Genomic DNA, 20,987 nt, shown 5'->3' with positions numbered 1-20,987 from the left:
CTACTTGTGTTTATTGATTCTGTCCTGGCGTACGGCGAGATGCACCGCGGTTCCCTCTTGAAAACTCTGATTCATTCAAGGCGGGAACATCTTCACAAAATACAGGAAAGGCTCCTGTGTCGATGGCGGATGATTGACAGCTGGGAGTCACGGACGCTACAGAACTCTCCGGATAATTCCAGGCTCTGTACTTGGAACAGCGCCATACAGTCCTGGGAACCATCACCATGGAAACACATGCTAAGAAAGGGGAATTAGGTTCTTCAGGAAAAAAAATAGATACTTAAAAATGCCTTTTCTTCCTCTTTCACCTTGATTCTTGAGGAAAAATAGGACCATAGGAACATTGGGGGAAGATTAACGTCTTTGGGATGATGGCGAACACTTTTGATTAAGAAGTTACACAATGGAGCTCTCCACGTGTGAGCAAACGGCACCTCTTGATTCTTCACGTTTGGAGAGATGACTATAGATTAGAAGGTACACCAAAATATGCATCCTCCTGATTTGTAATACCCTCATTATCTCTAATCTAGATAATCAAAATAATGCAATGAGATGGCGTCTATGTAAGGGCGTGACTCTTCTTTGAGTCAAATCATCTTTGCACCCTTGACTATACAAGCAGGACCTCACGTCCTGTGATCATATCACTCTGGGTATCGCCCTCTTCCATTTCAAGAGAGCGATCGACTTTGGTTTGGGAAAAAATGCTTCATCTTCATAAAATCATTTATAATAGCTGGCTCCGTCGCTCCTTCTGTAACGAGGAGGACATTTATTACGGCCGATCTCTGCCTAGACCAGTCTATGTGCCCCCTTGCTCCCTCAGCGCCCTCCCCACCGCACCTCCTTGGCGGTCCGTCATCATGCCGTGCTGCAGGACACTGCGGAGGAGGAAATGCTGGAGCCCGAGGAACCCGTGGAGGAGGGGCGGCCCTCTTCTGCCCACTTGTTGACGTTGCGTCGGCGGGCGTTCATGAAGAAGTTGCTGACAGTGGAGAGCTCCAGGCCGAGCTGCTGGGAGATGGTGACCTGCAGCTCTTTGGTCGGGCGGTGGTTCTCCCTGAAGATGGCCAAGAGCGTACGCCGCTGCAGGTCTGTGAACACCAGCCTAGTGCGCTTCGGGCCCTGGTTACGCTCCAGCTTGCTCTGCTCCTGCTCCTTGCGCTTGCAGGCTGCAGGCAGATGGATAAAAGATAAATTAAAAAAAAGGAAAGGGGAAACAGGTTAGCTAACAGAGTGGCTGGCTAACTAGGACAAATGGATTAAGCTGAGGGAAAGTGGATTTGTTGAAAGAAAACAGATTAGCTAAGCAACTTTGATTAGTTGAAAGAGATGAATCAGCAACTTGTTTCATTGTGCAGTAAAGGAATCAAGATGTTCAACCTAACACGCTGTTGGCTGCTGGGAAAAAAAACGGATCACTACATCAAGGCCAAGGCTGCTTCATGGTTTTCATTATGTTCTTTCTTTCACTTTGGGAACACACTGTGTATTTGTACATGTATCTGGCCTGACGACAAAGTGCAAAATCTGGTGTTGTCATCCATTAACAATTTAAAAATCATATTCAAACACAAACAGACGCACAATAAAACACTTCCAAAATCTTTCTTTTGCCTCAATGTCCTTTCTGCAGCTTACATGTCCTTAAATCTATTACAGCACTTGAGCTTTCTGGCTTTTACCCCGTCCATGTCTGTTTTACATTTTAAGCAGAAATTTACATTCAGAGGCACAAAAGAAGATTAACACAAAGGGCAAAGCGAGAGTCAAACACCAGAAATATTAACTTATAGACCAGTAAGACACCACATACTCAAAACTATGCACTGGATTCTTTAACATCTTGTGACTGCATTTAAATTCAATTCACTCTGCCTCACTTAATATGCTGTATTTTTGTATCTGATTTAAACCACCGAGGGAACATTAGCTCAGTGTCAAGGCTCTATTCAAACTTTTTAAGCGGTTATAGAGTTGATGAAGTCCACTGGTAATTTGTAATTTATTTTTTTTTTACTACAAAATATCAACTCTGGGTCTAGGTTAAACACCGCTGTAGCTGCGGCAGCGCGTCCAATTATATAATCCATATTTCCTCACAAATAGTCTAAAATTTACTGAAAAAAGAGGGAGAGAGAGCAAAGAGCCACTGCTGCTCCGTGCGGGGAAAAATAGTGTGTTGTGTGTGTGTGTGTGTGTGTGTGTGTGTGTGTGTGTAGGTTCAGCTCAGATCCATTTTGAGAATCAGACGTGCATTTTGAATTCAGGCCACATGTTCCACTCTGCATATCCATCGCTGAACCTTTCACCTCTAACACGCTGTAATTCTGTATTTACAGGAAACACAACACCAACCTCTGCCTTTGTGTACCAAGCCAACTTCCCCTCCCCTTCCTCTTCTCTCTCTCTCTCTTCTCTCTCTCTCTCTCTCTCCCTCTCTCTCTTTCTCTGTCCATCTCCTTCCACTACCTCTCTTCCCTTTCCCTTAGTGGACACTTCAACATCATTAGTTTCTCATAAAAGTCATTTACATGTGGCGGCAGTGAGTGAGCAATAATCACTTTAGGGGGAACTAATTTATTTTCTATTAAAGGCGGGTTACATCAGGGGTGAGTGAAACAAGCAGAGTCGGCATTGCCCAGGGTGTTTAGAAGCCTTAAGTGGACTAAAACATATTTGGGGGGAGCCGTGCAATTACCTAAATGCACACTTTTAAGAGGTTTCAATCAGCACTGTGCAGCTGAGCGACTGTTTTGCTGATGGTACCAAATGAGTTTCTAAGTGTAAGCATTGGACACCAACACACACACACACACACACACACACACACACACACACACACACACACACACACACACACACACTAAAGAAGAACCAGTGGATTGATGCTGATGCAGGAGTTTAATTGAGCGCTGTCTGGAATCTGTGAATAAAAGTATATCTTCTCTCCTAACTAACTAACTTGTATGATTGTGCTATATTCAGGGTCCGTGCAGCTTTTTAAAAGTAAAATTCAGAGTCTCAAAGCATTTATCATTACGTGTGGTTTTTGTTTCATTTGAAATATTACAAGATTTTTGGTTTAAAATAGGGATTTCTTAGATAAACACTAGATCAGGATGAGAGTCAAGCAGTTTTCAGGGAGTTTATTCAAATTCAAGTAAATAAAATAAAGCAGGACTTTGTGCGAACCCTGTGTTATGTTTTCAACATTAAAACTATTCTTTCATTTAACATAGAAATAAACTAGGACTTGTATTGTCCTTGTATTGATATTTGATATACTGTTTCAGAAGCTGTTGGACATTTTGAGCATATTGCCAAAACAGCCTTCAAAAATCTGAAATGTTTAGGAAAAGAGTCTTGAATGTCTTATTTTCTCACAATAAATGAGGGAATCTGCCAGAACAGTAAGATTATTTCAAACTGTTTACTATTCAAATAAACCTTTTTTAAGGCGTTTCCATACAAAGATGTCTGTATTTTGACACAGGACCGGAAAAAAGCAGAATGCAGCAAGAAAAATATACACTTTATTTAAGAGAACATCTTAAAAACAAGTGGGAACCTTGCTGCACTGGCAGATTTCTCCACTTGTAAACAAGGTTTATGGTACTCTATTATTGACCAAAATGGCTTGATTAGATAGAGATCTCAGCTAGCAATAACCTTGAAAGCACCACATTTCAAACCCCTAACACGCAGGGACACAATCAAACTCGTGGCGCATGGCTCAGACATACATTATAAAAACCAAAGATGCAGCCTTTTTGCTCTCAAGCGAAGCACTGACACCTTCGATTGATTGGCTTACATCTGCCCATTGAGAAACATCTCACACAGCGCGGGCCTGATGTTTACTGTATGACCAGCTCTTCACTCCTCAAACCCAGGGCGGCAAATTTCTCTCATTAGCAGAGCGCTTGAGAAATAAGTGTGACCTCACTGCTGTCTTTTCCACACGAGTGCTATCACAACAGCAGCCTCAGAGCCGGGTGGGGAACCGTGTGTGGGTGTGTGTGTGTAATGTGTGTGTATGTGTGTGTGTGTGTGTGAGGCACGGTTGGACTTTGATTGCTGACATCCAGCTGAGTTTCTGAAACTTAAGTACTCAACTGGACATGAATAAATCTCGCCGTGATTTCCCCGTGTGCATTCTCCTCTAAAATCATTATCTGAAGGAAATGTTTTGACTCGGGGATGCACTCTTGTCAATTTGAGATTACAGGTGCCTGTTAGCTTTTAGGCATCCAGAGCTCGTTTGCATTTCTGAGAGTTATCGAACCACGTCTCATTAAAATCTGAACAGGCCAAGATGTCAGCGGCATGTCAATATCACCACAAGTGAAATTATTATTATTTTTACTCCCAAATGCTACATTTTTCACCGGCGTTATACCATCCCTCACCGTCAATATTTCTGGGTTGGGGGTTGGGAGGTGGGCTGCAGCTATAGACGGTATATACAGTGGTGCACTCTCGGCTCATGTAGTAATGAAAGGAATGACATGATAGTGCTGGCTAGCTTGCTTATAGCATGGATTTATGGCTTGTTGGAGTCGGGGTGTCCTGCCGCTCTCCTCCTCCTCCTCCTCGCCTCCACCCCATCCTCGGCTCTCTCCCTTACTGACGATCCTAACGTCGACCATTAAGTAAATGCTTCCTTATGCTGTAATCATGTGTAAAAGGCTCACAATTACCATGCTATAAATCCCCGGCGCTGGGGCTACTCCTGGAGACATAAATATTCCCCTATAGGCTTCTTATGATCGTGGGAACAGCCCCTAATCATGATGTATGCCCCTGTCTCGTGTTGCTGAAACGTGATCGAAAGCCCTTTCCCTACCCCCCGGCGTCTCAACCTACACCCCGCCTCCCAGCCAGAACACCCCCCCAACACCCCCACCCCACAGCCCCCAGCCCACCCCCTGCTGATTTCTTGGGCCAGGGGCTGATAGAAATTATTGATTAAATCTGTGCAGCTCAGACTCCTCGACCCACAGAGGCTGGTTAACCCCTTCAGCGCCGGAGTGGGGGGAGCTGCAGGAGCCAGATAAAAAAAACAAAACAGAAAAAACAACAACCCTGTTTGTTGGGTGTTTGGGCAGCGCTGGCCACATCGGCCTGTTTACAATTCCCGATATGCAAATAGAATCTGCGCTGACCTTTGAGCCTCACTAGCAGAATGTGAACTGTACGCAGCGAGAGGTGGACGAGGCTTTGTGGCTTTCATTACTGTGGGGGTGGTGCAGGCACTGGAGCCGACACGTAAACCGCATTGACCTTTCTTATTCATTTAGACCTTTAGTCAAGGGCTTCGGCCATCATCTTTAAAGTTATAGTCTCTGAAACCCCCCCTTGACTTTAAGTGTCGGAGCATGGCTGTGTGGTCTTTATCCTGCCTTCTTCTCCGCCTAAATCCTGATTGCCTCCTCCACAGCCTGAGGTTGGGCTAGAGATGCATCTCATATACAGCGCAGTAATCCATAGAGCATACACACACACACACACATACACACACATACACAAAAAAACAAGATACTGCGGATAAATTCGAAGGATCACCTCCTCCGTGTTTAGCGAAAATGTCTCTGCAGACAATTATTTGAAAAGACAAAATGGCAGCAACTGCATTCCATAATTACTGAGCATCCAGACTCAGAGAGCTGTGCAGCCCCTCCATATATCAGAGACACAGTTATGGAAATAACACCGCTTCTGGCTGACACTGAAGGGCCTTCTATGTATTTAAGCGAGTGCTGCATTAAGGAGGATCATCTTAAAACTTGAGGCGTGAAGCAGAGAGCACTTGAGCTATCTTCAGACTGGGGAGCACAGGGCACCACGCATTCTAATTCCAGTCTCGATTCGCCGATGCGGCCGAGGTGTGTGTGGGCAAGGCGTGCTGCTCTTTCCCATGGAAATCAATAGAGGCTTGTAATTAAACAAAAGGGGGTTGGCCAGGGGGGGAAAAAACACAACAACCCCCTTCGGAAAGTAGGTTATGTAGAAAAGTGCCGAGCTGTCCAAACTGTGGCTTTGCCAAGAACTAAATATGCAATTTCAGAGTGTGTGGGAGCAGAGAGAGAGAGAGAGAGAGAGCAGCATTGTCAAACATTAGCACACTTCTCTGTGCAGGGACTTTAATTTTTTATGAGCCTGATTGATCGGCTGCCTGGACTTGAGAGCACTGACTCGTTAAAATAATGTTTGTGTTTGTAAAAGATGAAGAAACAAAGAGGGAATGATTGACGATTGGAAATCTCCTCAAAGGGAACAAAGAACTGTTTCATCAAGAGGCAGATTAGGTTTTTTTGTGACAGGAAGACGCAGTTTGCATATAAAGCGCTCACACGTCGCGGGATTAGGTTCATCAAACAACATTTATGTCAAATTACAGAACAATCCCACAGATAACTCCGGTTTTTAGATAAGAGGTTCGGGTGTGATTGCTGTTAACGTTTTGCTGAATGGAGGATGTACACATGTGCTCTCAGAGCCGAACAATCAAGGATCAATAATTGTGAAGGGATTGCAAGAGTGCACAATCATTACCTATGAACTCTATTGTGTTGTTGGGCTTAATCAGTCGAGCTGCTGACAGAGAGCGAAAAGCAGTGATCAACTGGGCAGGCTTACACACACGTACTCCTCACAGGCCCCCGCAGTGAGCAGACCACTTGCAGATACACACACACACACACATCCACTCCCCTATGTTCGTCTCGTGTTACTGTGTTCACTTGGATCTCTTTCTGTGCCCCGTGTATCAGATGGGCCCTCGGTCCCCGTGGAGGGACAACACTGTAACACGGCACTGTACAGCGTGCTGTCGTGTCTTCAATCCACATCCCCAAAGAATATTAAATGTCAAGCAGCAGATTACAATGTGCTGTTCAGAAAAAAGGAAAAATCTTTACCCTGTGAAATCTGTATAAATACAAGGCCTGTAAATAGTGATTTTTTTTTTTTTACCATTGATTAATTTACATTTTTTTTCAAATAATCACGTGAGTAAAGTTTATAAAATGTCAGAAAATTGTGACGGATGAAAAAAAACCTTTGAGCCCAAAATGACGTCTTTGAATTGTTTGTCTTGCCTGACCGACGGTCCAACACCCCCCGAACACAATTGGATTTAAAATGATAGACAGAAACGGAGAAGAAAATCCTCCCGTTTAGCATTTTTTTTGCGAGATAAGTGACTTTAATTAATTGATTATCAAGGCAGACATGATTCATTTTCTGTCGCTCGACCAATCGATGCAGCGCTGAAGATTACACACGCCTCCGGTGAAGCAACGACCCTCTTGTTTTCCAGATATGAGGAATCTCACAAACCTGCGAGGTGCTGCCTCTGAACAGGACAACATTTGTATTTAGCCTTGCAGTAATTGCCCCGGTGACGACGTTGATAAAAGACATCTGGCAAAAGCTCAAGTCTCATTTGCATCGGCTACCTTGCCAACTCAACTTCAGCCGCACACAGAGCAGATATAAATCACTGCTTGAATTAATCAATCGCTCCAGAATAGCATATCTGCACAAATTATTTGGTGGGCTCAAAAGCGATTAAATTGCCAACCGCTGCTCACGCTGATCTTCATGGTTCATTTAAGAGGAGGGCAAATGTCTGTGGCTTTTTTTTTTTTTTTTATTGTAGCTACTGTACAAATCAATAGGAGCTGTTTGGGAGCAAAGTAAACAAAGGAATGGCACATATGGCCCTTTCTTGCTCAAACTGTTCTCAATGTGCCGCTAAGTTCTTATTATCCGGGCTGTTGAGACAATAGACAAACCTGTGGTACATTCACATTGGTGTAAAGGAGGGAAACATCACTATGATGCCTTTGCTTTTCCTCATGTCTCAACCTGAGCTGCATACTGATTGCTGGAGAGGAGAATTTTTTTTGGGAAGACATGGAGAAGGAAGGTGTTTGGGGAAAACCAGCAGAAAGAGCGTGTCTGTTTGTTGTTGTGGTTTCTGTATGGGCGTGATTGTGTACGTGTGTGTGTATGTGTGTGTGTGTGTGTGTGTGTGTGTGTGTGTGCGTGTGTGTGTGTGTGTGTGTGAGAGAGCAGATAGAGAGCAAAGCCAGATCTTACCCTCCAGCCGGAGCGAGGCCATTCTTTGAAACTCGGGCTCCTGCAGCCAGCGGGACATCCTCTTAAAGGTCTCACGGCCGGACTTGAGCTTGCCCCAGGGCTTGGGGTTCCTCAGGAGGTCAGACAGTGTGCCCTGTGACCTACACAGAACCCTCTCAGCGAAGATGGCCTGGGGGATGCTGTACTTCTTCAGCTCTGTGATGATCCTCTGGGCCACATCCCTGGTGTTGATCTCCTCCCCGCCGCCTCCGTTGCCCTGCGAGCCCGGCAGCATGCCCTCGCCGGGCGAGGACAGGCCAGATGATGAGTGCAGGTGCTCGCCCATCTTGGAGGCCTGCTGGCTTGGGTGATGGTGGGGCTGGTAATGCTGGCTGTAGATGTGAGGGTGGTGGCCCGGGGCATGCTGGTGAGCCTCCATTTTGTTCAGCTGGTGCCCCACTGACACATCACCTCCTCCCAGGCCTGGTGGCGACATCTCGCGGCCGAAATCTGATGTCCGGCAGAAGAGGCTCCCTCCATGGACGTCGTAGCCAGCGTGGAGCATCTGGCCACCATTGCCATTGGGGTTGTTGCCCAAACTGCCATAGCCGTGCATGGAAGAGGCCAGGCCTGAACCCGTGGAAGGGGGCGACAGGCTTTGGGACATAGCCAGGTCCTTGCTGTAGGGATTGTAGAAGTTGGTGCTGAGGCCTCGGTCCTCACGCATGAGGGTGAAGCTGCCGATGACGTTGCTGACAGGGAGGCAGGGGTGATGGTGGTGGTGGTGGTGGAACTTGTCGTCGAAGGGCTGCAGGGGGGTCAGGGTGGTGTAGGTGCTGCCGGAGCTGGACGGGGAGTCGCCGCTGTATCCCAGCGCGGACATGGAGTGGTCGAAGCCCGGTGGACGGGGCTCAGGCTCCAGAGACATGGAGGGGCCCCCAAGGGAAGGCCTGGGGAAAGCAGCTGAAAGGTCCCGCGAGTGCAGCATGGCCCTGCCGTCCTGGCTGTGAGCCAGATCAGAGTGGCTGTGGAGGGACATCTCCCCTAGACCCCCATCCATCTTCAGTTTCAACAAATACAAATTGTATTTCTTGCCCCCGTGTGTTGTTGCTCTTCTCTTGTTATTGTTGTTCAGCAGCCAGGCTAACAGTCTGGAAGGTCTCTTGTTACACCAGACTATGGATTTATTGATTTGTGAATTAATTGATTTCCGGGCTTATGGGGTGTCTAATTAATTATCTGATAACGTTAAGTACTGTCTTCAAACTCCCTCAAACTCCCAGAAAACGAGTTTGCAACCAGCACCAGGAGCTTTTGGACTGCGATTTGATTCTCACTTGTGCATCAGCACTCGGCTCTCTTGTCTCTTTGGTGCTCGGGCTGTGTTCCTCGGCAGAAGCCTCGCTTTTGTGCCTGCGTGAGACAAAACGGGCGCTGTTATTCCGCTGAATTTAAACTTTCACCGTCACAGAGGAGGAAAAACAGCCGAATAACGGCCGTCGCCCCGGAATTTAACACTCATTTACTCTCGTGCATCCAAAACAAATAATCATAAAAGCATTAGGAGTCATTTTACCTCACACGAGAGGAACACACGGGAAAACAGCGGTATCAGTTTCAATCACTTCATCACAATCTCATTTTGGAATCATGCGTCTTTTTTTTTTTCCATCTCATGCAAAGTTATGAACAGAGAAGATGCGCCGGACATTAGCTGCGTGTTAGAGGTGCGTTCGCATATTTACATCACGCGTAATGAATGCGAACGATCCGTTAAGTAACTACCGAGCACGACGGCGATTCAGGGAGAAGCATCACGGACACGCGTGCGTTTATAGAGAGATCCAAAAAACCCTACCTTTATGATCCACTTCTCAGAGCGCGTCCGCGGCCGTTGTCCGTCCTGTGCATGTCTCCGATTGTGTCGCCGAGCAGCCCTGCAGATTCACACAATTGGTCCGGCTGCGCCCCGGGGTGCTACATTCACCAAAAAACCAGAGTGTAAAAAAAAAAACCATCTGCGGGTTCCAGACCGATCTCTCTCGCGCTCTCTCTCTCTCTTCGTTCCCGTTTTTCCGTCTTTGTTTTCCCACTCCACTCCAACAAAATCTCCGGGTCTTGCCTCGTGTTTTTTGCTCTACACTAGCAGCTCTCCTCTTTTTCTTTCATTATCTCGTGAGATTTTCCTCCTCCTCCTCCCTCTGCCTGCCACTTCATCGATCTCACCACCAACTCTTTCTCCTTCTCCTCCTCCTCCCCCCTCTGCTCACATTGACTCTCTGCTTTCAGTGCGTCACGGCCTTAAAAATCTGACAGATGTGCGATGAAATTCCTACTCCAATTAACCCTTTCTCTCCGGGGGGAGGGGGAGAGGGAGGGGTGACGGTGGGGCTGGGTGGGTGTTGTGGAGGTGGAGATGCTCCCTTATTCCTGGCCCCACAGGTTAAGCCTTCTTCAGCTGATTGCGCGCACAACTTATGAATTATGTGCGCACATCCCGGCCGTTCTGCTGCGCTCGGCTGTTTATTGAACTGATCAATGGTTTCACGAGCTGCAGCTAATGTCGTTTTGTTCTTTTGTATGTAACAAGTGATGCTGCTGCTGCTGCCATTGTCACTGTGAAGGAGTATACGTAACCCAGAGATGGAATGGGATAATACAAGAGCATTTTAGGTTTTTCTTCTGTTATTATGATTTTTAAAAATGTATTTTTTAGAATAATTGACTTTTTCTTATTTCTAATATCAGTGCAGGGTTGGATTGGAAGGCCCTGGGATGATTAAAAATGATGAATCAAGGGTGAATATGCAATTATGTAGCCCGCATCTCCTCAAATTGATTGACTGGAAAGAAAATCTATACATTTCCACTCTGCTGTGCGCCATCTTCACATTAAACCCCGTCCCATACTTCTGTCTTTTTAGTCCCAAACATTCCACGAGGATTCTTCTTTTTATTTTTATTTTTTCTGACTCCTCTTGTCCCACTTTTCAGGAATAAACGCTGTCAAGTGACGCTCGTGTTCGGCCCGGCTCTTAATCAGCACTCAGCACGCGCCTCCATTCATTCACCGCTCACACTTCAGTCTGGAAGGTCCCTCAACAAGATCAATGCGACCCCTTTTTCCAAAAGACCCTCGACCTGCTGCTGCAGCACCGAGCACACACACTGCAGGCCCCGGTCTGCTGGGAGCGCGCGTGTACGTGCAAAAGTGTCCACTGGATGTAATTGTGTACATTTAGCGCGCCATGTGGACGCATGAATTTGTGTCTAATTTATGTGTGTGTGTGTGTGTGTGTGTGTGTGTGTGTGTGTGTGTGTGTGTGTGTGTGTGTGTGTGTGTGTGTGTGTGTGTGTGATCACGTTATAGGCATATGAGAGCATGCATGTGCGCTTGCATGTATGAGATGCGTGTGCATTTATGAGTGCTGGTTTATGTTTGTGCATACAAGAAGGATAAATATACATCTAGTCTGCATACTCGGGCCTGTGCGTGCGTGTTTGCGCGCGCACCGGCCTCGGAGAGAAACCCGCAGACAGACAGAAGCAGGGAGGCAGAGCGCATACTAATCATATCTGTCTGTCAGTTTAATTTTCAGAGATGAGCAGTTCTGGCGTTTGGAAAACAGCGGAGCGGTGCGCGGTGTGGGACCGCCGGCTTCCCGGAGCAGATGCTGCCCTTATCGATCCGCCCCGCACACAGCCAGCACGGAGGGATGCGCGTATGGATGGCGAGTAGCTGGAGGTAAAATGGTCAACGGCTACAGAGGGAAAATAAAAAGGTCCTTTCGGAGGTAGGGGTGAAAGTTCACCTTCTGTGGCTGGAGAATCCGAGAAGGAAGGCTGACACCCGAGCTGCAAGGCCCCCCAAACTTTGTAGCCCACACCGCGGGCCTGAAGGGAAAACCCACACCCGGCGGGGTGTTCAGGGCCTGGGGATGTCCACCGATTCAGCCACATAGAGCCACTTTTAATTTAATTCTGCAAAGGTCCCATATGAGGAGTTATGATGAAAAATACATCCCCATTACATCCTGATGAATCAAACTGCACAATAAGCTCCAGATCAGCAGCAGTGAAGGCCATTTCCAGTTGAAGCATTTAGCTTATGCACTCATCCGGAGTCACTTTCCTCACAGCGAGAGCACCATCAGCAACATTACAGCCAAAACATTTACATTTCAGCCATTTAGCTGATGCTCTCAAAGGGACTTTCAGTGAGAGCACCGGGAGAAGCTTCAAACCATCCATTATCAATAAATATAGCAAAGAATGCCCACATCTGAGCCATTTAGCTGCAGCTCTCATGCAAAGTGACTTTCGATACGTGTAGAATATAAGCTTTTAATCTGAAGGCAATATTGAGCGCGTTCAGATGTGGACCATTTAGCTGATGCCCTCATCCTGAGGGACATGTAGGGCCGCATCAAATCCTGCATCACCGATATTACAAGCAGCCAATAGCGAGGAGGTCAAGGGTCAGGGGGCATTGCTGTGACCTTAAAATGACCATGCATGTGCTGGGAAATAAATAGAATACGCCAAAAGAGGAAGCTGAACATGATTTATTTTCTGGGTTTGCAGTGGGGGGAAAGAAAAAGGAGAGGAGGCAGAGAAACGGCTGCAGATTAGTTCCCAGGCTGCAAAAGAAGAGCGATTCGTCAAGATTCATAAATTCATATTTTATTGGAAGGAAAATGGAAAAATGAGCAGAGGTGCGGTGTTTTTCTGCAGCCGTGGGACGTGCTGTGCATGCTGCCCCCCCGAAAAAGGGCCCGCAAACATCCCCCGAGCTGCAGCAGCAACAGGAAGGAGCAGAAATACACAGAGCGACATTATTCATCCTGTACTTTACACTCGCCCCCCAAATCTGATGTTTAATCACCGAGTAAACGTGATCACTTCTTGGTAAATGAGAATAGATGGAGCGCCCACACGCGTGGTTGCAGTTTTGAATGAGATATTGACTCCCTGTTTGCAGCAGAGAAGGAAAGGGAATCGAACTGACGGTTTTTACGCAGCGTCCATCAGGGGAGAAGAATCTAATCCGTCGGATTAAAAGAGAAAAACAGATATTTCTGCTATTTCGATGACTTGACTCACCTACAGACGGGGTTCAGGCTGTGATATAATTATTATTATGTCATAATTGTTTACATTTATCTTTTAAAATATAGTAAAAATCATCATGTTGTGATAACAGACTGGTGGTGCTGTTGTTTCTGCATCAGGGTTTTGGTTCTGACTCTGAATGGGTCGTTTTGTTTTCATATTATCTGGATATTCCGTGCATTCTTTAATCTCACACACACGCACACACACACACACACACACACAGAAGCAGAAAATGCAGAGTGCACATGCATGATTTTAGTTTTAGATGTCGTGTGTATCCTGTTTAAACACACACACACACACACACACACACACACACACACACACACACACACACACACACACACACACACACGACAAAAAAAAACTAAAACCATGCATGTGCACTTTTCATTTACTGCTCTGTGTGTGTCTGTGTGTGTGTGTGTGTGTGTGTGTGTGTGTGTGTGTGTGTGTGTTTAAACAGGACAGTGGTGGTAACATATAGTACACAATACATACAAAACACAAGTTAATTTCCATCATCATTTATTGTCATGTATAATCATACAGACATCATACAGGAAGTTTCGGACAATCGATATTTTCACCTTTTATTTTGAAAAGGAAAAAAAAGTCAAGTTGACTCTGGTAAAAAAAAAACATCTGAAGAAGTTTTCATCTCATACAAACACACTTAAAGGAATAAACACACTGAAAAGAAAACCATCAGCATGAATGTCAAATGTTTTTAAAATGAACAAAATCACAGTGCAGTGAACAGCATCAGTGTCGTAACCGTGGACATAACCTGTTGGGGAACCACAGCATCATGGCGAGTGAAGAAGAAGAATTCCTTTATTAGTGGGAAATTAATTTTTATTATTCTATTATTAATTTTTCATGTTACACACACACAGGCCCGAAACACACACACATGCACAGACAGGACCTATATACATGCAATTAATGGAGAGATGTTAGAGCGAGGGGGCTGCCAGTGACCAGCACCCCGAGCAGTTTGGGGACGGTGCCTTGCTCAACAGCACCAAAGGCAGTGCCCAGGAGATGAACTGGCACCTCTCCAGCCACCAGTCCACGCTCCATTCATGGTCCACACAGGGACTCGAACCGGCGACCCTCCGGTTCCCAGCCAAGCTACTGCCGCCCACAAAAAGTGTCACAAACTGTTTTTACAGCCATTCTCGATGCGATCTCAAATAAATTCATATCAACTCACGACAGCCGAGGTCTGCGTTTACTTTGAAAGTGTGTGAGGTTTGCTTCTATTACAGGAAACACAACACACACACACACACACACACACGGGCATGTCTGTTGGATTCCCTCCACCCATCGGTGCAAAACACACGCGCCCATGTAAATGAAAACTCTGCTGGAAGTATTTTATAATAAAGTGATTTTTTCCATTTTAAGAACTTCATTCAGAAGAGGAAGTAAATGTGAAACCCTGTTGCTCACGCCGTCTCTACGGTCTGATTCATCCATTTAATGTATTTATGAAAGTTGACTTTGCAGGCTGTGAGGTTCACTGTGGGATATTTAAACATTTAATTTGAAATAAATGGTTTAAGGCAGAAAACTTCACAGTCGAGATTTCAAAATAAAAGAGAAACTTCGTGCAGGTGCAAGAAGTTGAACGCAAACAAATACGATAAAATAAATCATAATGGAATATGTATATGTTATTAACATCTATTCAATATCTGTAACACTCCATACCGACACAACAATTACAATGGGTATTTTTAATCTGGCTGTATTTATAGCAAGGTGGCATGTGTGTTGTGGCTCAGCATTTAAATATATATATATATATATATATATATATATATATATATATATATATATATATATTTTACCGCTTTAATATATTAATTTAATATTCTTAAATCATCAGGTAACCAGTAGTGCTGTCATGTATATGTAAATAACGTTTATTTGAACATAATTGTATTTATTACATTTATTGGATTATGGAGAGAGAGACAGTGACCAGTCAAATAAAATATCTGAATTAAAAAAATAAATGAAAAATCTATATTTCGATTTAAAAAACAAATGTAAAATGTTTGATGATTTTATTATTTTTTGGTGCATTATGACTCTTCATATTTTAACAGTATGAATAATTGTACACTGTGATATAACGCTGCTCTGACACAGCTCTGCTTTGCTCTTCCTCTTCCTGTTGTCGACTCCCTGTTTTATTTCCCCTCCCATCTCTAACCAATCAATACAATCAATTATTAGCACGAGACCCGGCGCTGCCCGGATCACAATGTGAATAATCGATGACTAAATTAATTTGACAGGATTACATGTGAAAGGCAAAAATAGAACCACGCTAATAACGATGAGGATAATAATAATAATAATAATAATTGTGGAATATTGACTCCAGCACGTTTGATATCAGAGAACCTGCAACATTAACATGCACTGATTGTGTGTAACATAAATATTGATGATTATGGGGTTAAAGGCTGTCTTATGCAACATGAAATAAAAAATATGTTTCTTCATGAAGCTCTTTTTTTAAAGGGTTTGATGTAAACACACGTAAGCTGCAGGCAACCCAGTGTCCAGGTAGGCCTTGAGTGTATCTGCATTAACAGCGTGTGGCCTGCTGCACACACACACACACACACACACACACACACACACACACACACACACACACACACACACACACACACACACACACACACACCTGAATTTGCCTGAATATATTTCCAACACACCACACTGCTGACTAACAACAACTCCTCAAGGTGCATTTTATGTTTTATAGCCAAATGAATTAACATAAAGCCTCATTTCCTATAATAATATCTGAATCCATCCATGGCTGATTACTCTCTTATGTCTTGTCTTTCTTCAAAACTGATGCTTTCCTATAAATAAAAAATAAAAAAAAGTCAAATAAACAGATGTAATGAAACAACACACACTCAGACTGTGTCGTGCTGCAAATGTAAAACCCTGTAGCTGCTGCTGCTGCAAAGTGGATGACTGATAATCACGCTGTTTTTCTCTATTATTTGCAGGTTTGGTCGCGGTAATGATCGTGTACGCCGTGATGTGGAACTTGACTTCGCGGCGTGAATAATGTTATTATCGATCATATCTGGATGAATGCAAATGCGCTCGTTTAATTCACTGGATCCGCATCCTGTGCAGATGAGCCAATAATGCGCCCCAGCAGCAACAGCAGCGGCAGCAGCAGCAGCAGCAGCGCTGCAGGGGGCTAAAACTACTAAAAACTAGTTTCACCTGCAAGAGTCAAACATCACGAGGGGAAATAGTTTTGAATATTTAGATGATTACTGTTTTTTTTTTTGCTCCATTAGTTTTTTTTTTTGTTGGAATAAATTAAATTCTCTAAAACATTGCTGCAGGGACATTTTTGCTTTATATATATATAAAAAGCTTTTATTTTATTATTTCTTTTGGTCTAATTCATTTAGAAATTGTGAAATTGAACACACACACACACACACACACACACACACACACACACACACACAAGCAGAAAATGCAGAGTGCACATGCATGATTTTAGTTTTAGATGTCGTGTGTGTGTGTGTGTGTGTGTGTGTGTGTGTGTGTGTGTGCGCGCGCGTGCCCGGCGTGAACGCGCGCCAGTGAGTATCGATCCGTGCATTTTAAACAGCCTCCCATTTGCCCTACAACTATTTTTCATATAAAATGTAAATGGCTCCCTTCATAATTGGCTCCGCGTTCTCTATGCAAATGAAATTATGTGGTGGCTGGAGCCGCGCGGGGAAGGAAACGTGTTTAATTCATGCAAAATGGAGCTCAGGGGGGTGCAAAGGTCGATAAGTTGCAACTTGTCTGAGTTTATTTCTTTTCTTTCTCTCTCTCTCTCTCTCGTTTGGCTCGGAGCAGGGCTCATTAGAAGTTTTTAAAAGTTGGACAATTAGTGGTCTCCACCATTAATCCCACAGCAGGAGGAGGAAAGTCCCTGACATCATTTGGTAGAGGTGAAGAAGTTTTGACAGGATATTTAAATGTGAAAATCCAGAGATCACTTCCTCTGCATGTGACACATTTCTGCAAGTTTCCAGTGTGTGGAAGGAGCAAGAATTATGCTTTTATGTCCTTTAGATCATCCTCAGGACGTTTTATTTTGTATTTCATTTGATCTAAAATATTAGTTGTTAACTTGTTGATAATTCATTAACAATTCATAATTCAACCATTCAAAGTACAGTGAGTGATCATACACCTGTGAATGTTCTCATTTGTCCAAGTCATCGTTATCCTCAAAGCAATTTCAGTCAAAAGCAACTGGACTTGAGTTATCACGATTCATCTTTTTTTATTTTTAGGATGATGAACCTGCTGTCACACGATGAACATGGATGTAATTTGCATTATTGTGTCTCTCATGAATCCTGATTGGAACATGAGAAATTGCTCTGAGAAAAGTCACATTTCCAGGTCATTTTGGAGGATTATTAATTTCAAATAAGAAAATGTAAACGAAAAAAAGAAAGAAACACTTTCGTCTATAAATCTGGAACTCACAATCTCATATCATTTATGTTGTTTTCTGACTGCTTTCCTTACTTAATACAATAAAACATGAGCAGAGTGAGACGACTCTCGAGCCAATTTCAAAGAGCGTTCACATTAAAAAAAACGCACACATTATACTCGCACAAGAAATACACAAACGTGAACGAGGCCTGTGTACGACACACATGCTCTCCCAGGCCTGTGGCGTTGACACTGCGGGCTTCACACCACACCACACACATTTACCACATTACACACCGCATGAGTTACTAGAGCTGCAAATTACACAGCGAACTGTACAAGCAGCCTGTAAATATTCTCAGATGAGACGCCGTGCATGTGTCAGTTACTGGTAGTGAAATATCCATCATTCCTCTACCTCCTCCTCTACCATGCAAAAAAAACCCACTGACAAACATGCAGACACGCCCACTCAAACGCTTCGACACAAACATACAAATAAACAAGTCTGCATCTCCCTGCATCCTCTGCCCACCCCCCATCCCCCCATCCCTCCCTCCACACCTTCCGGTCCCTCTCGGAATAAAATACGCCTTTCTCGGAAAACCTTGGCATGCATCTCAAGAAATCCCTCACCGCACGCTGCTTAACATGGTCACTCGCTGATAAAAGTACAGTTTAAAAAGCACCTACATATTGATCACACAAACACACACACACACACACACACACACACACACACACACACACACAAACACACTGAGCTATTTTCTGCTACGATAATGCATGCTTTTTCCTTGGCTTGTCAGCCACACAGCGTGTGCGTGTGTTTAAGTGAGGGTGCAGGTGTGTGTGTATGTGTCAGCTCGTGTGTGTGTGTGTGTGTGTGTGTGGGTGTAAATGTGTGTGTCTCACAGCCGAAAAGTGTATGTCAGTCTGTCCAGCCAGCCAGCCAGTGTAACTCGGTCGGGGATCAAAGGCAGCGGGGCTTCTCTCTTTCCTTCCTTGGTTTTCCAGCCAGCCCCCCCACCCACCGCCACCACCACCAACCTCACCCCCTTCGACCCCACCCCCCCTCCCATCCTCATCCTCCTCCTCCACTTCTCTTGCATCTCGCTTCCCTCTCTCCTCCTCTTCCCAATTATTCCCTGATTTTCCTTCCCTGCTCGGCTGTTAAATCCACTCTGCATCCTTTTCTGTTTCTTGGCCGCGGCTGCTGCTTCCTCTCCGTCCGTCCGAGGCGAGGCGAGGAGTGTGTGCGTGTGTGCAGCCTCGTTCGCCTCTCTTTCAATCCCTCTCCCTCTCCCCCTCTCTCTCTCTCTCTCCCTTCTCTCTTTAATCAGCATGTTAATAAGAAAGGTAACTAATCAATACATTCAATGGCCTGGCTTGGCGATTGATACCATCTCGATCCACCTCCCCCTCGCTCTCTGCTGCTAAACACACACAGAGTGACACACACAAATACACAGCTGGAGGACTGTCTTGGGTGCTGGGGCCCTCAGTGGTAATTCAGTCAAGTCACTATATTTAAAACGGCAAAATCTGCCTTGTGAGAACAAGAAACACACCGACTGGTGTACAGACAGGGATGCAGGTCCAAATACAGAGGAATTAAAATGGCATTAGAGGCAGGACTTAGAGGTTTCAAGTGTGGGGCACTCCTCGTACTAAGAAGGTAGAGGGTATGGACTGACACAGCAAAGGCTTGAGTCCCTTTGAACAAAAAAACAGCAGCATCGTTGTTTGTTCAAACGCCTCAAAAGACCTTGTTTACCAGACAAGGACATCTTGTGGCCATGCAAATTATGGCAGAAGGAAAGGTGGAAGTAGCGTGTGGTGCCGTAAAACCTTGTACGGGGAAGTTAGGATTGGATGGATGGGTCAAGTGTGAGGCTTTGGAGTTGTTTCTTATCAATAGTCAACGTCAATTTCTTGAACATGGCCTTAACTGAGTAGTTTTTGTTCCAGCAGAAGATGTAAATCATTTTTGTAACAGACAGTTGTAACCCTTTTATACGAGGTACAAAGTCTGGAATTTGCGGTCGAGCTTTGCAGACTTTTTGGTTTCAATCTCAAACATGGAAAATCCAACTGAGTTAGGTCCGAAAACGAGACCTAGAGGAGATTTTAGGATCGGGTAGGTCGGAGATGTAAGAAGAGGCCGTTACATGCCCAATAAACAAACAGTAGGATTTAAAAAAATCAATTCATACCGCAGTAGAAGCAATTGAAGAGAGGCGAGCCCAGGGGTAATGTGGCCTTTCTTTTTGGTGCCAGTGAAAATTGGAGCGGTAGAAATCTGTACAAGTTGCAGCCAGGACATGGAAGACAACAAATAAGGAATATAGTATACGTGTGCTGTAATACTGCATACACGATGGTGTGTACAGTCTTGGCGATATGGAACAAAGGTGTGGATAACTTTCTCCAGATCCAGAGGCCAGAGGAAAGACTTGATTTTTTAAAATCGTCCGCAGCTGAAGGGAACTGGATCGAACCATCAAACTGATTTGCTCCTCAAAGCTGAGATAAGAATCAAATATGACACCAAGATTTTTGGCAGAGGAGTAAACATACTCAGCCAACTTGTCAAGGATTTAGTTACTGCCACAGTGGAGTCCTTGAGGCCAAACATAACATCATTTTCATAGTAAATGATGGTTTCCCAAATTTTTGGGACACAACTGAGTTTGTACTTTTGTTCTTTTCCCTCTCCCTTCTTCTCCCCTTTCACTCTTTCTCCAGCCGTCCAGGCCCTAAATCCCCCCAATTTTTGGTTGCCAGTTGCTGTTAAAGGTATGTTGATATTTGGCCAGGGAGGTCCATGCAACCCTTTAGGGCATGAGATAGTTTGGAGTCACAGGGGAGGGGAATATTTAAGAGCTGAATACTCGCACAGCTTAGGGCTGCAAACAGAGAAGCATTTCGCCTTGTACCAAAGCAAACATCCACTTCCATCTCCCTGTCTCTCTCTCCCCCCCAATATTATTAATAGATGGGAGGGAGGAAAATACACAAGTGCACACACAGACACATAAGTCCTCCCTCCTCAGGATATGGAACTCCAACAGACATGAAAACGCTCAAGCTCCTTCTGAGGAGGACATGAGAGGCATGGCACAGGATAAAGGGAAATCCTTCATACAGAAAGAACACAAGCAACAGCCAGAAAGCAAGGTGGCCTTTAAGGGCCGATGATGGGTTTCTCCCTGTGACCCTCAACCCGACGCACACACAAAGCCTCCCACCCCCTTCTGTGCTGCTTTTTT

The 20,987-nt window shown here is 44.8% G+C and overlaps 1 protein-coding gene across 1 annotated transcript; it reads right to left on the bottom strand.

The window, feature by feature from the left end:
- Positions 1 to 867: 867 nt before the first annotated feature.
- Positions 868 to 9,154, bottom strand: onecutl (one cut domain, family member, like; the record flags this gene model as incomplete). The annotated part of the gene is made up of 2 exons (XM_083918992.1): positions 868 to 1,178; positions 8,116 to 9,154. The coding sequence occupies 2 exons, from the start codon at positions 9,152 to 9,154 to the stop codon at positions 868 to 870; spliced, it is 1,350 nt and encodes a 449-aa protein (XP_083775118.1).
- Positions 9,155 to 20,987: the final 11,833 nt, after the last annotated feature.

The sequence above is a fragment of the Echiichthys vipera genome (assembly GCF_963691815.1).
Source record: "Echiichthys vipera genome assembly, chromosome: 8".
NCBI lineage: Eukaryota > Metazoa > Chordata > Actinopteri > Perciformes > Trachinidae > Echiichthys > Echiichthys vipera.
The sequence above is the reverse complement of the archived record's forward strand: the minus strand, read 5'-3'. Positions and strand labels throughout refer to the sequence as shown.